Source organism: Aulonocara sp. 'chitande type north' Nkhata Bay, linkage group LG11 (assembly GCF_057382095.1).
Source record: "Aulonocara sp. 'chitande type north' Nkhata Bay isolate Kocher_YH1m ecotype deep benthic linkage group LG11, A_spYH_male_GT1.1, whole genome shotgun sequence".
Classification (NCBI taxonomy): Eukaryota; Metazoa; Chordata; class Actinopteri; order Cichliformes; family Cichlidae; genus Aulonocara; species Aulonocara sp. 'chitande type north' Nkhata Bay.
The window spans coordinates 7,448,173-7,464,338 of NC_141354.1; the positions used below are offsets into that span (position 1 = coordinate 7,448,173).

The 16,166-nt window shown below is 39.5% G+C and overlaps 1 protein-coding gene across 1 annotated transcript; it reads right to left on the reverse strand.

Moving 5' to 3' along the window:
* LOC147318407 (acidic amino acid decarboxylase GADL1-like) lies at positions 1-10,120 on the reverse strand. Its single transcript, XM_086309832.1, has 15 exons — positions 9,803-10,120; positions 7,970-8,160; positions 7,752-7,878; positions 6,682-6,772; positions 6,470-6,579; positions 5,761-5,876; positions 5,326-5,405; positions 5,092-5,146; positions 4,889-5,005; positions 4,730-4,794; positions 4,556-4,637; positions 1,602-1,801; positions 782-833; positions 571-660; positions 1-464 (listed from the first exon to the last, which is right to left on the reverse strand). The coding sequence occupies exons 1-15, from the start codon at positions 9,819-9,821 to the stop codon at positions 291-293; spliced, it is 1,569 nt and encodes a 522-aa protein (XP_086165958.1). The 5' UTR covers positions 9,822-10,120; the 3' UTR covers positions 1-290.
* Between the last annotated feature and the right edge of the window lie 6,046 nt (positions 10,121-16,166).

Below are 16,166 nucleotides of genomic sequence, written 5' to 3' on the forward strand. Positions count from 1 at the left end.
AGTTTTGGGACTTTAATAAAAAGACAAACAGCATGTCACTCTCACATATAAAAACTGTGGCATAAAAATAAATCAAGAGGAAATCAGGTAGCAGGCAAACAAACATACATCTCTGCCCCTGTCGTTACATCACTTCCCTGCCTTACTTACATTTAAATAGATTAAATAAATTTATTGTAAACAACAAAAGGAAGTGAAAACTGAAAGGTGGAGGGGGCTCCATAATGGTGGTGGTAAAACCGGCCCTGTTCTCAACAAGCCTGCCCCTGATGTGCAAAGCTGGGGAGTCATCACAAGTCCTTTCCCAGATTGTTGATCTCATCCAGGACAAAGTCCATGTCCTGCCTGCTGACCTGAGGACTGATGATGATCATCCTGAAGAAGTTGACCTTTTCTCCGTGTGGCTGGTAGCCCACCATCATGCTGCCCTTCTTCATCATGCGCTCTTTGATCACAGGTGCCACCTGCAGGAGGAGGGAGGAAACACTGCAATGACTGGCACAAAACACACGGGAGGATTTGGTCATCGTCAAATTTTAGAATGTCACTTTTAGGTGGTTAACGACTTACTTTGTGGAGCTTTTCCCAGAGCTCAGGGCCATCTGGAAGGGTTTGCAAGCTGGGTGGAATGTACCAGAAGCAAATATTTGCATATTCAGGCTGTAGAGATATAAAATTGAGATGTATGCACTTCTATAAATAAATAAAAACATGAATGAAATGCTTCTTTTCATAGTTCGTAATGACATGAAATTTAGTGGTTTAGTGTGAATTAACTTACTTCCATCAGCAGACGGAATCCTTCTCTTTTCTTGATCTCTTCTGCCAGATATCTGTGATGAAGAAAATTTAGCTTCAGATCGCAGCACAGATTTATATCATCATTTCCACCGCTCAACATACAAGCCATAATAATACTTAGTCTTAGGAGTGGAGCCCGTCCCAGCTGTCATAGGGAAAGTCTTTGCATTTATCACAATATTTTCAGAATTGGGGTTAATAATAAAGTAACTGTTTTTTTAATTCAATCATTAGTCTTTCATATGGATAATTAACTAGATATTTTTGATTTATTAAAGCAAATATATCTGTAAAATGCATTGAGAATGCACTATATAGCCTAGGGGTTGTATAGTGTGCTAGCCAATCATTTTAAAAAGAGTAATATTTTTCATTAATTAAGTAATTTATTATAATGTTACTGCATATTTTGCATTTTTATTATTTTTATTTTATTGAAATTAAACATAAATGATAATAATGCCATTCCACATTTTTGCTTATTACTGAGGTCATTCACAGAAATGGCCACTAGAGTGCACTGTGCACCAGCTTAGTCCCCACAGTCGTGCACATAGTTTCATATTGTCAGTTAAAGTTAGAGCAGTTAGTTCACAGCAGTCCTCAGTCTCTGTGCATGAAGCACTGCTGGGTCTATTCTTCTGTAATTTATGCTGCAAAGCCTGTATTCCATGAATGAGCAATACTTCTGTGGTGTGAAGGACCACTACATAAATTTTTGGTTCCTATTTCTGATTTAGTAAATATTGCCATGCGGTCACTGTGATATTTATCTGCAGCCCATGGTTCCTCAGACTGACCTTGCCATGGCGAGGGCTCTGTCCACCCTCTGCTCCAGCTCTTTGCTTCCCAAAGCCTTCCACATGAGCCAGATTTTGAAAGCATCTGGCTTCCTGCTGCACTGCACCGACTTGTCCCCCGTGTCGTAGCTGACATCGTAGAACTTGTCCTGCTGGAAGAGATAAGAGGCCCGTGCAGAGTGGCAGCGCTGCAGAAGACTCTGAGGGAGCACAAGGACACAGATGAGTTATATAGAGTGATTTTATATTTTAACAGGAGGTAATAGACTCTGGTATATCAGTCGGAGAACCTTTTTTTATTTATGTCAGCACAAGAAACACAGGAAACCAGGACTTGTAGTCTGCACAAGGCTAGATAATGATGGGTATTTCGCACTGTACTGAATGTTACCTTTTACTCTGTTTATAGTTGTTTTTCCTTCAGTGATTCTTAATCAGTTTGGAAAAAGTGTAAACCTACACATGTTGACACCATAATGCAACTAGGCCTTTATGCGAGCATTTAGCATTATATATAAATCCAAAATGTGGAACTACAAGAGAACTAGTCTGCAGTGAACTGTACTGGCAGGTCCACCCCAGGCCCAAAGCTCTGCTGAATGACTGTGCTGAAGCACATAGCTGTCTAATGCTCCACTGTTTATATACAGGGAGTGCAGAATTATTAGGCAAATGAGTATTTTGTCCACATCATCCTCTTCATGCATGTTGTCTTACTCCAAGCTGTATAGGCTCGAAAGCCTACTACCAATTAAGCATATTAGGTGATGTGCATCTCTGTAATGAGAAGGGGTGTGGTCTAATGACATCAACACCCTATATCAGGTGTGCATAATTATTAGGCAACGTCCTTTCCTTTGGCAAAATGGGTCAAAAGAAGGACTTGACGGGCTCAGAAAAGTCAAAAATAGTGAGATATCTTGCAGAGGGATGCAGCAGTCTCAAAATTGCAAAGCTTCTGAAGCGTGATCATCGAACAATCAAGTGTTTCATTCAAAACAGTCAACAGGGTCGCAAGAAGCGTGTGGAAAAACCAAGGCGCAAAATAACTGCCCATGAACTGAGAAAAGTCAAGCGTGCAGCTGCCAAGATGCCACTTGCCACCAGTTTGGCCATATTTCAGAGCTGCAACATCACTGGAGTGCCCAAAAGCACAAGGTGTGCAATACTCAGAGACATGGCCAAGGTAAGAAAGGCTGAAAGACGACCACCACTGAACAAGACACACAAGCTGAAACGTCAAGACTGGGCCAAGAAATATCTCAAGACTGGTTTTTCTAAGGTTTTATGGACTGATGAAATGAGAGTGAGTCTTGATGGGCCAGATGGATGGGCCCGTGGCTGGATTGGTAAAGGGCAGAGAGCTCCAGTCCGACTCAGACGCCAGCAAGGTGGAGGTGGAGTACTGGTTTGGGCTGGTATCATCAAAGATGAGCTTGTGGGGCCTTTTCAGGTTGAGGATGGAGTCAAGCTCAACTCCCAGTCCTACTGCCAGTTTCTGGAAGACACCTTCTTCAAGCAGTGGTACAGGAAGAAGTCTGCATCCTTCAAGAAAAACATGATTTTCATGCAGGACAATGCTCCATCACACGCGTCCAAGTACTCCACAGCGTGGCTGGCAAGAAAGGGTATAAAAGAAGAAAAACTAATGACATGGCCACCTTGTTCACCTGATCTGAACCCCATTGAGAACCTGTGGTCCATCATCAAATGTGAGATTTACAAGGAGGGAAAACAGTACACCTCTCTGAACAGTGTCTGGGAGGCTGTGGTTGCTGCTGCACGCAATGTTGATGGTGAACAGATCAAAACACTGACAGAATCCATGGATGGCAGGCTTTTGAGTGTCCTTGCAAAGAAAGGTGGCTATATTGGTCGCTGATTTGTTTTTGTTTTGTTTTTGAATGTCAGAAATGTATATTTGTGAATGTGGAGATGTTATATTGGTGTCACTGGTAAAAATAAATAATTGAAATGGGTATATATTTGTTTTTTGTTAAGTTGCCTAATAATTATGCACAGTAATAGTCACCTGCACACACAGATATCCCCCTAAAATAGCTAAAACTAAAAACAAACTAAAAACTACTTCCAAAAACATTCAGCTTTGATATTAATGAGTTTTTTGGGTTCATTGAGAACATGGTTGTTGTTCAATAATAAAATTATTCCTCAAAAATACAACTTGCCTAATAATTCTGTACTCCCTATAGACAGATAGACTGGTGATCTGTCCTAGCCCCAACTTGTTAATTAAGCGCATGTGGCTGGTCATATTTCTCTGATGTACATTCATATTCCAGTCATGTCTGCTGAGTTGTGTGAGCTGGACTGTAACACTAAACTTTTCAGCAAGAATTTCAACAACCACTGATGGACCGACATAAAACAGGCCTCACCTTTATGTTAACCTTAAAGTATTCATTAAGGTATTTGTCACATAGATATAATTACATATGAAGCAATGTCCAAACATAACTCAGTTAAAACAACAACAACAACAACAACAACCAATATATACGTATGTATGTATATAGGGTGTATGGCTTATGTAAAAATGAAGATGGGTCCGGACACATAAAGAGTACAATTATTGTCTAGAATGGTAAACTCTACATTTCCAGTTTGAATTTCTGTTAACAGAAAGAGCACAAGAGCCCAGTGAGAGATTAACAATGGTGTGAATTTGCAGGCCTTGAGAGAAGTGAGTGGGAGCCAAACCTAACATTCAACTGACCTTTTGTGTAGTTGAATGTTAAAGTTTTCTTTCTAACTTGTGTAGCTAACACACAAGTAGTGACAAGCTTGTTATAATTTATAACTTTTTTCCTGTCAAACATTTAGCCTGACTATATGGAGCCGTAAAGAGGCTGAAAATGTAAGAAGCCACAGTCACATGTGCTGTTTCTGGACCACAGATGAGGAGTCTGTTGATGAGGATTATTCATGCTTACCGTTTTGTCTCTGACCATGAAAGCCGAGCACTGCAGACATGCCATCAGCATCTTATGAGGGTTCCAGGCAACAGAGTCGGCTCTGATGAAAAACCACAAAGCAGGAGGAGAGGTTACAACAGGAAACGATCAGCATTTCACTTTACTAAGAGGCAATGATGCCTTCATCCGTACCTGTGGATGCCCTTTAACAGGTGTTTATGCTTGCTGGACACCAGAGCTGCTCCTCCCCAACATGCCTGAGGAAAAAAGAGAATATTATAATAAGAAGAGCTGATTGTCAGACATGGTTACAGGAAATAAATAAATTGATTAATTAATCATAGGGCTCACATCCACATGCAGCCACAGGTTGTGCTTCTCACAGATGTCGGCAATTACATCGATGGGATCAAACGCTCCGAGCACTGTGGTTCCTGCGGTGGCGTTTACCATGAAGGGAACTGCACCCTGAACACACGCACATGAACATTTTGTTCAATAATTCTGTAACTTTAATTCAAGCCCATCACAACAGCCAGCGACTGCTCGCTCACCTCACTTTTGGCAGACAGTATTTGCTCCTCCAGAGCAGAAGGAATCATCTTCCCTCTGAAAAACACACACAGCAACTCATCATTCAGTCAGCTTACTAACTCATTTTTACCCCAGCAGACTAAGCGTCATTTTCACTGAAACACAATGAGGTATTCCCACACCAAGTCTGGACCGTGCAATGCCAGGTCCCTCTGTAGGTGTAAACAGACGGGAGTGTGCGAGTGGCTCTTTACCTCTCATCAGATGGTATCGCGTAAACATTCTTTGTGCCAATCCCCAGCAAAGCTGCTGCTTTGGAAATGGAGTAATGACACTGAAAGAGATAAAGGAAGAATTATGCAACAATTACGGTCGTACAAAGCAGATCTAATTTCACCTCGCGACCCGTTCTTCAAAGAATCTGGTAGATTTGCAAGGCGAGCATCCCCTCAAGAGATGCAAGATTTGTCTGCTTAATCAAGCAAGTAAAACATTCATGCCAACATTCATTTGTGTTAAAGAGGCCAGAAAAGAATGTTTTGCTTATTAAGAGGGTTAGACAAAAGACAGAGAAGAGCTTCTTCTGAGACAAATTATATTTAGGATTTACTTTTAGGAAGTAAGAAAATGTGGCCAAAAAAAACAATCAGTCAAAGAATTTTTTTTGTAATGACTTTTAGAAAACGTACCTCCTGTGACGTGAACATGACCAAGCGTGGAGCTGCAGAGAGGCCGTTCTCCTTTATGTCAGGGCAGCAACGGTACCTGGCTAAGTTCACAGCATACATGTTGGACATTGAACCGCCTGGAAGGGAAAAACGTAGGAGATGTTTATTTTCTTAAGAAAAAGATATTAACATTCTACTGTGTGTCCAAAAAGGTTGTGACAAAGTGCAATGATGCACAAATCAAAGCCTTTATTTTACTGAAATATGGTGCACACAGTTCAAAACACATAATCTGTGGCGGTGTGGAAGCTTTTGTGTACACGGCATGGGCAACCTTAACAATTGTAGAGGCAGCGTAATCAGAGACATATACTACCACCAAGATTATCCTTATTTCTCAAAGAATCGTAATATAACACAACTGATTGACTCATTACAAGAAGTTGCTAAACTGGCTTTTCTGTAATACGAACCTGTCACCCTCCCCGGATGCATTATCATGCAGCTTTTAAGCTGTTGAGCAGTTAAATTCCTGTATCAGCCAGTATAGTATAAGCATTTGGTTTTCATCACTACAATAATTGGCTATCTTCTAAAAAATGTGCAAGGTGTTGTTAAAAGAAGAGGTGATGTCATAGTCTCATTTTTTTTTCAGTTTCATCACTTGATATGTTGACGTTCTTTCTCCAACTCTGGTATACCTGCTGTTATTATCTGTCGGCGATTATACCTGCATTGAAGATTCCATCTCCGCCATCCTTCCAGCCAATCAACTCCATCATCTTCTTCAACACAGCTTCCTCCGCCAGCGTGAAGACTGGAGCCACCTCGTATGTGTACCTGATTAAAAACCAAACCAAATCTTACAACAGTACTGAATATTGAATGATCCTGTAAGATTTCTCTACAAAGTATTTAGCTGTAAATAAGTGCAGTACTCACAGACTGGGCTTGAGAGCCTCAATAATGAAGCTTGCCACCATAGAGTAGGGCTCCATCCCAGCATACAGTTGGTTGAAGAAACGAGGATGAGCTAAAAAATATTAAAAGCTGAATCAGGCCAGGTAAGAATCAGATGAGGGCTAATCAAACATCCTGAAGTAAGTAGGTAAAATACATCAAAGTGTCATTTCTTCATTCAGAATTTACATCTTCAAGAGTTCAACACAACTCTGCATCTTTTTTAAGTTGACTCAAAAATGGAATAACAGTATAAAGAGACACAAAGGGAGTTAAAAAAAAATTACCAAAAAAAAGAGTTTTAAAGAGACTAAAGAACAAGCAAAATTACTACAAAGACAACCAAAGAAACTACAAAAAAATCCAGTGAAATAAAAAACCTCGCCCAACACAAAACAGCTACAGAGACATTAAAAACTCCAGCAGACTGATGTCAGAAATATAAAAGAAAAGAGGTGTCAACAGTAGAAGAGGTGCTAAATTACATTAAAGGCACGACGGACCACTAAACGACATATAGCTTCTTATGCCTGAGGCGTAACATCCCGACGACTTGTCACGTCCCGCGGATTTCCTGAGGAGCGTGAAAGGTGACCTTCCGCTTTCTTATGCAACGCGCAGTGTTATGGATGACATCAGTAGAATTATGGTCTCCCAGTAATACACGTTCCAGCCATGTATTCCAGCCATAACTCTATCCTTATCCCTAACCCTATACCCATAACCTTCTCCCTAACTTTAACCAGCACTTTAATGACGTTAAATAGTGTTTTCGAAAGTTTAAATTTAAGTAAAATGAACGAACATGTGTAGATTGAAACGGCACTCACGTTTGAGTGAGAACATATTGTTTGTGCCTGTTTATGCCCAGGGGCCATTATCTCCTGATCTACCCATAGTTCTGATGATTGTCTGCAGGGTATTTGGCATCTGGTAGCCTGGGTTCATTAAATGTCCCTCCACATCACTGCTACAGAAACACTCAGGAAGCCACTTTCCTAAAGTGGTGTCTCTGTGTTCGGATCTCAGTTCATTAAATTTCAAACACTCACTAGTCTTGACGCTGTATCTGATGGCATCTTTGAAGCGCTGCAGGATCTCAGACTCTGACTCTCCCCCATCTCTCAGCTCGAGGTCCAGCAGCTCTTTCAGCTGCTCGGGAGAGCGCCACTCACAAACCTGATCAGCAGGAACAAACATGTCACTGTCGAAGTCAAACAGAGCAGAATTTGCTGTCGTATAGTTACATATCCATACATTCATTGTTTACCTTTTCTCTGACGTCTGTGGCCTTTTTTATTGCATTTTCCACAATGATGGACATGGACTGGTGAATGAAGTTCTCTGATGCGAGTACATTCACAGTGGGTCCATTCAGAGGAATATTGTCAATGATGACTGGAGAACATTTCACTGGATGACCTGGATCTGCCGGGCTTTGGACATCACTGGTTTTCTCCTCTGAATAAAGACAAATTAAATCATATGAGTTCTGACATCAGTGGCTTTCTCAAAAACTAGATACATTTTGAAAAGCTCAGCCGATGCAAATTACGTTCAAACATGACAGAAGATAAAGATAAAGGAGGCTCTCCAAAGCTTTCCTCAAAGCTGGCTGAAGTAAAAGATTGTTTGGCAAGAAAGTGCTTAACGAATGATTTAGCAATTCATCTTTTTCTTCCAATTTCCCATTTTTTTTTATTCTTAGTGTGGAACACTTCCTCGTTCAGTTGACACAGACCTTCTTCTGTAATCTGCTTTGCTGTAAGATTTTTTCTCTCTTAAAGCTGATTTCACTTCTGCACTTTACCTTCAACACTGACTTACTGAGAGAAATTTGGATAAGAGTGTTTTATCTTTCAAACACAGAAAAGAGGAGTCAGGTATCAGCCCACATTAAAACAGTATGACACCTTGGTATAACCATAATAGCATAATTATAACATCAACATGGTGAATACACTAAAGGAAAGGTTATAAAAGCTCTAAATCCAGTTAAGAGAACATTTTTATTTTTACATTTCTAAATTCCAATTAGAGTTCAATGCCCACTGCTCTGCAGGGTAGTGAAGTATGGGGTCCACCCAGTCATCACAGCTGTGGCTGTTGGGGTAAACACCCAACAGAAACTCTGCCGACAGACTTTACGCAAACACAGAAAAACACCAACAATTGCCGGTCAGCCAGAGTTGTGTTCACATTTTTTAGTCAAGTTTTAAATCCAGTTCTTAAACCACGCCCCATTCCAAAGCCCTCCAAAGCCCAAAAAGGGTCCCAGAAAACAGTCACCTACGTCAGCTGGTGCTGAGACTGACCGCTTTCAAACACACCCTAAACAGTCTCCCAACAACCCTGTTTCCCAACAACCCTGTTTCCCAACAACCCTGTTTCCCAACAACCCTGTTTCCCTGACACCAGTAGGAGACGAATCAAAGCCGCCTCTCTGGAACACGGCAAAGAGGAAACTAAAAGCCAAAACAGATCAGAACATTATTGCACCTCAAAGTGAGATTAGTAATTGGCAGAATATCTCTTAACTATAGTGGATATGACACAAATTAAAACTCATATATTTTCTTTTTTTTTCTCTCATTTGTCAGAATAAAAAGTCCAGTATCAAAAAAAGTAACTTTCCTGGCACTTATTTCATAGTTCAGGCGTTAAAGGGTTAACTATCAGAGACAGAAAGCAGAGAGCAGAAAGCACTGGCTTGATACTTTAATTTTACTATCTGTAATGCCAACAAAGACCCAGAACTGTAATAGCTGGCCTCAGAGTACTCAAAGAGTCCAACACTACAGAGCACATTGAAGAAGCTGCCTGTAGCAACATGATATTTGACATGAAATTTCATTAAGAAAGACATTAGTTAAGCATGATTGCCTTTTGCACACCTATTTGAACCAAATAGCTGGATTCTCACCACTAACACAAAGCTACCACAACCCATTAACCCTGCTATGAGTTTTATACAGTAATTTGAAAGCATTGTTATTATCATCATCATCATTATTATTATTAGAGTGCTTGGTGAGTTAACACTCTTCCTGGTTGTGAAATTTAGCTCTCAATCTAAATAAAGAATAACTTCCTAAAGTCTTACCTTTGTGGTGTCCTTCCATGTTGTTCTCATACAGGTGTACTGTGATGCTGTGTAATTACCGCATCGTGCCTCGTATTTATATCATTCACTGCCACCTACTGACGCTACGCCCACAGGTTGCACCATGTCTGATGATTACTTCTGGTACGTTTCCATTAAGACTCCACAGGTCTGTGTTCAGAGAGGAAAATTCCACCAATTCGTTTTCTCCAAGTGCTCGAGGAAGCTTGCGAAACCTGCAACATCCACAGAACGTATCCTAACATTTCCAGCCGTTTTATGCTTTCATTTTTGTTATTCATGCTCCACAGTCCCGAGGTTTGGGGCATTTTCCTGTTGGAGCACCCGACCAGCATCCACTGGAGTCAGCCACTGTTTCTAAAAGTGGGCTAGTACCCACTGCTTTATTAGTCCACGTTGATAAAGCAGAGTATAGAGCAGGGACTCTACTCCAGCTGTTCTAGCAGTGGTGAAGCCACTTCCTTCTTTTCAAGCTCTTATGACTCAACTGGATAACTGAGAACTTACACGGAGATAGGAGGTTTTTGACATGCATTTAGCATATTTAAGCATAATTTAGTCATGGAAGGATTTACTCTACTGTATTTTTAGTTTATTTTTACTTCTTTTTTTTAATTGTTTACACGTTCAGCTCTATCGGATGAATACATCAGTAGGAGTGTTGAAGTAATATTGAGACTTGAGCTGAGTCAGTTTGTACAGTTTGTGCACTGGAGTCAAATTTCTGTTTTGTAATTGTCTTCTCAGCAGCCTCGAGTTACATGACTCACCTCTCGAAGAACAGAATGTATATGGAGATCGTCATGTTGTGGAAAAATCTACTGTGCAAAATCCAGGACAATTAAAAGCAATTCCTTCAAATGTCAGCACAAAAGACAGTGTTATGTAATGAAAGTGTAACTAACATGCAAATCAGTTGTTTAAACCATGTCCATAATTTACTTCTTAACCATAAATTATGTGACAGATTGTGCATTGTTGTTTACAGGAATATGCTGATTGTCACATGCTATCTCAAATGTTATGGTTTCTTAGGGTGTTTTGACAGAGCAGTAAAACATTTGTCTGTCAAAAAGGAGAACATGCGTTCTACACAAAGCAATCAAAAGATTCTTATCAGAAGCGTTATTAATCCACTCAGTTTTACAGGAATCACTCCTGATTCATTAGAATTGACTTTGCACTTCCTGCTAAATTATGTCACCTCATGAGTCCCATTCTGTCGAAACTGGAGGATTTAAGCAAAGCTGCCCATCCATGAATTCTCTTTTTTCAGTGTCTTTTTATTGCATAAGCAACATTTGCATTTTTTCCAGCTGCTGTGAGTGGGTGGGACCATCACTGTACAGCGCCCAGGCATCATGCGCTGGACAGAAAGGAGGCTTCCATATTTACACATCTTAGATTGAGGCCTAGCAGAGTATCTGACCATTACCTTACTTAAAAAATGACACTCATACACAAACACACATTTTCCCTAAAAACATCATATCATATGGAAATTTCTCTTTTTTTTTACCACACAGATTGAAATGTGAAAACAGAAGAACTGTAGATTAGAAACTTGATTTAAAGAAAGACATCTGCTAGTTTCTAAAACTCTGTTTATTTAGAATGTGGCTAAAATGGTGATTTGCCAGTTACTTGGTGCATGTTAAAAGATTATGAAATAATGAAAGTTGTTGCAAAATTTAGATGCTGCTTCCTCCAAAATGTGGTCACATCTAGGTTTAAATTAAGATCAGGGAAACAATGAAAAAAAGCACCAATCAGATGATCAGAGAGGCCGACTGCTACAGTGAGAGTCAACAGTTCACCTATGATGCACTCTAATATGATTTTACATGACTTACTTATCTGGATGCTGAGAGGCAAGACAACAGTGAACAGAGGTGTTGTTAGGATCTTGATATGCTGATAGATGTTTTCCTGATAGTGGCAACAGTTTTAGGCTCTTCAGAGTGAAATAAAATTTCACAGCATGAAATTATAACAAACATTTTTTTTTTTTTTAAAAGGATCCAAGTTAAATGTAACTGAACGAGAGTCGTCGCAATAGCATCAGGAAACACTGTCTTTCGCTGGTTTGTCACTCAGGTTAGTTTTGCAGCTTATTTTTCACCCACCTGCTTGTCGGCACCTCACCTGCACTGGCTCCACCCCACAGTTGGAGACAGTTAGGTCTTTGTCTATGTCAGTGGGTCTGTTCAGGAGAGTGACACACTCGCACTGTATCAGTTGGCCTCTGATCATCTGATTGGTACAGGTGTTTCCTGATCTTAATTTAAATACAGATGTGATAACATTTTGGAGGAAACAGCATCTAAATTTTGTAGCAGTATCTTTTAATAAGCACAAGGTCACCAACAAACCATCAATATAGCCATATGCTAAATAAACAGAGTTCTTCTTTTAAATCAAATTTCTAATCTGCACTTGGTCTTGCAGATCTTCTGTTTTAACATTTAGATCTGGATGCTAAAAAAGAAAAAGAAAAATCCTTATTAGAGGTAAGAAGTACAAAGCTACTGTTAAATCTAAATGGCAGCTAAACCAAAAAATTATTTTAGGTTTGTCTTTCCATAAATGCTCTACAAATCTTAATTCTGCTCATGTGTCGTGGCTACATTTCAGATACATTCCAATACATCAGGTATTATTACTTATTTTTATTTTATTTATTTCTTTTGGATTTTATCCTTAAAGCTCTTTTTGTACCTGTGTATTTTTTAATTGCTGTTTTATGGTACAGCTTTACTCTTGCCATGAAAGTTTTTCAGGAATGATCTTGTCTGGAGAATCCTAAAGGCACAAATCAGATTTAGATCCCCGTCAAGTGGCTAAATTTGGTACTGCACTATATAGCTACACTGTATTAACCCTGTAAAGCATGTCAATACCGCCCACCCCCCACACTCTAAAACCTCCCATGAGCAATCATTGTAATATTTAATTAGCAAAAGACAAACAGGTTGTTTATTTTTCTTAATTTATGTTTCTTACTCATATTGAAATATATATTTATCTTTTGTCCCATACTGAGGAGTATAGTTTTGGTTATACTTAATTCTTTTAATGTTATCAGCACTTCCGCAGCTAGTGGAGTGCTGATTTTGGCTTGTTTTGCAGTCACGTGACCTGAGCACCCACTGTCATGAGCTCCTCTGTATATCAAAGTCAAATGTGAGGCCATCTGTCTGGCAGATAAAGCTTGCCCAGAACTGGGTCATGTAACACAACAATGAGCCCAATGATCCCACAGCAGCAAATCTAACAAAAACTAAGCTCATTGTCTCTTAACTGATAATTTAAATACCTTAAACAAGCTCTCCTAACTTTCATTTATAAAGTCCATTCATAATGACTTCTATCACTGGCAATGACACTTATTTATTCAGGAATTGGACTGCCTGGGCGAGCTCTGTAGGATCCAGGTATTGCCTCATGCTGCCAGTAGTGACACTGACCCTAGCCAAATGCAGAAAGCATTCCTATTTTAAGGGTTGTCTTGTTGTTGCCCCTCTAGTGGACCTGTTGTTAATTTAATTAACACCAAAGCAGCTAAAACTGATTAACAGCCCCCTCTGCTACTTCACTGACCCCATCAATATCCCACAGTTTTAACTGACCTGATGCTGAACTCTGATTAGAAAGTTTTCTATTCATTTTTTGGAGCAGTGTATAAAGTGCAATTCAAATTTACTTCAGTAAAGTTTACTGAGTTCACGTGACTTATCCAAATGTAAAATAAACAAATTAGGATAGATCATTAATAAAAATTAACTTTTTAAACCACCTGTTCATGTCGTGTTTCAAAGAAAACAAAATAATACCATTTTACATGGTGAATAATTTGGTTAATGATTCATGTTCACCATATTAATCTTGCATCCCAGTTTAATAAGAAACAGGACGTCACCATAGACAAAAAGTATTTCCTCTGTTTTATATTCATGTTTATTCTGAGTCGAGTTTCTGCCAGTTTGTCAATAGTTTGTGATATCATGCAACTGAAACCATAAAAGCCTGATCACACCTTCACTTAACTACATCTTTAGCGCCTGAAACTGAACTAGAAAGGAGGGAAGCAGCTCACCACAAACTGCTTCCTGTGTTTCGATAGTAAGATTTTCACAGATTCTGCAGAGTGCAACTGCACAGCGCCCAAATGTGGCAAATGAATGAATATGGCTCATTAGTTGTAAAGGTCACTCTCCATCACTTCATTAATTACCCTAATAGCTGTTAAAACATGTAATGTGGGATTAGTACAATGAATAATGGCATGCTCATTTAAGCATGTGATCACTCGTTTCATATGAGAGACTATTCACAGTGTTCCTGCGAGCTCTAATACGCTAGATCATATTTTAGGACCTGGCTATCTTATGGTTATAGTGAAATGCAAAACTTAAAGATAGTGGAAGCAAGACATAATTTAATGAACAAATGCTGAGGGTTAAAGCCTACTCTTGTCTATAAGTTTATGAACCTGATGTATCTTTGGTATTTTTCCACATGCATTATATTCCAGATCACAAAACGTTCCCTACCCTCCATAATGTTTCAGACAAAGACACGAGTTTTGTAGTCTTGCCCCCTGTTCACCACCACAATGAACTATTAATCAAACAATCAGCATGCGATTGAAGTGCAGACTTCCAGCTTTAATTCAATAGGTTTTACAAAAAATTTAGCATGAAGAATTGCAGTCCTCAATTTTGAGAAGTTCAGCATCAATGGTAAAGACTAATATAAATTGGTATAAACTGGTAAAGACCAGTCTGATCAGTTTTGCAGCATTTGGCTGATGCTTCACAATTCCTCCTGTCACTTCTATCAGCAGCCACATGCAGACACAGGTGCCCATGCTATAATGCTTCCTCCACCAGGTTAGACAGATGATGTGCATGCTTTGGATCATGAGCTCCTTCTCTTCCCATCATTCTGGTACAGGTTAATTTTGCTTCAAAGATTTCTTTTTTTACACACCTGTGCAGCTCTTCTTTCTGGCAAAGTCTAAACTGACCCTCCCAGGCTTGGTGTAACCAGGGGTTTGCACCTTGTTATAAACCCTCTGTATTAACATTGACAAAGACACCTCTTGATTATAGACTATTACAGTTATATACCTGCTTCCTCAAGAGTGTTCTTGACTTGGTTAGATGGTATGAAATTCATTCAACATCCACATTAATTGTCTTCTGTGGTCTTTTGGGCCCTTTGGTTCTGCTGAGCTGGTCAGTGCATTCATTCTTTTAAAGAATGTACCAGATTGTGAATTTGGCCACTTCTAAAGTTTTCTCTCTGATAGGTTTATTTGAGTCTTTCAGTCTAATTACAGCCTCTCTCCTACACACAAACATCTCTTCTAGGTTTCACCTTTAAAATTACGATCAAATTACAGTGAAAAGCTATAAAATATAAATGTAACACTTTAAATCAACATCAGATAAAATGTCCACTTCATTTGTCATTAAACAACAAGAGAGCAGTGCTCATCTGGCCATGAAACTGTCACTAATTTTAAACCTCTGGGACTGAGAGATGGTGTAGAAATGTGGCTGTAATTCTTACATCATTGCATGTAAAACATTTTTGTCAACCCCTTGAATTAAAGCTGCAAGTCTGCACTCGCATATTGATTGTTTGATTTACAACCCACTGTGGTGGTGCACAGAGGCCAAACTACAAAGCTTGTGTCTTTGTCCCAAACATTATGGAGGGCATTATACACATTGAAGACACACTGCGTTGCACTCTCAGTCCACACGGCCTTTACAATCACTGGGCTAGAATTTTCTACCTCATTTCTCTGGTACATTTCACTCATGTTAATGCATTGTATTGAATTCTGCAGAAGACTCCATTTTAAATTCTGCAAAGCACAATTTTAATCTCACAAATCCTTTACAGTAGAATGAACTCATACAAGGTACAAGTCAATATTAACATTTCTAGCTCATCTCTTCGACGGCTTATTTGCATGTGCACTATTTGCATGTGAAACTGATAAAAAAAAAAGGGAAGTAATTTCTGTGAGAGACTTTATTATAAAAGATCGATTCTACTCTCAGGTGGAGGCCTTCCACCTACTGGCTTCACCTGGAAATTCTGCCCACAAAAATTATGAACACAATCAGTGGCAAAGGGCAGGACTTATTGTCATCAATGCAGACTAAGCTCCCATTGCAGTTGTGCAGAGGACAAATGCATCGTAACAGCCCATGCTCACAAAGCATCTGCAGATGCTTTCTTCAAGTCCAGTACTGGTTCTGGAGCCCAGGCCATGCACTGAGGTGAGCCCAACTATACCTAGCTAGTATCTCTCAATCTCAGAGGG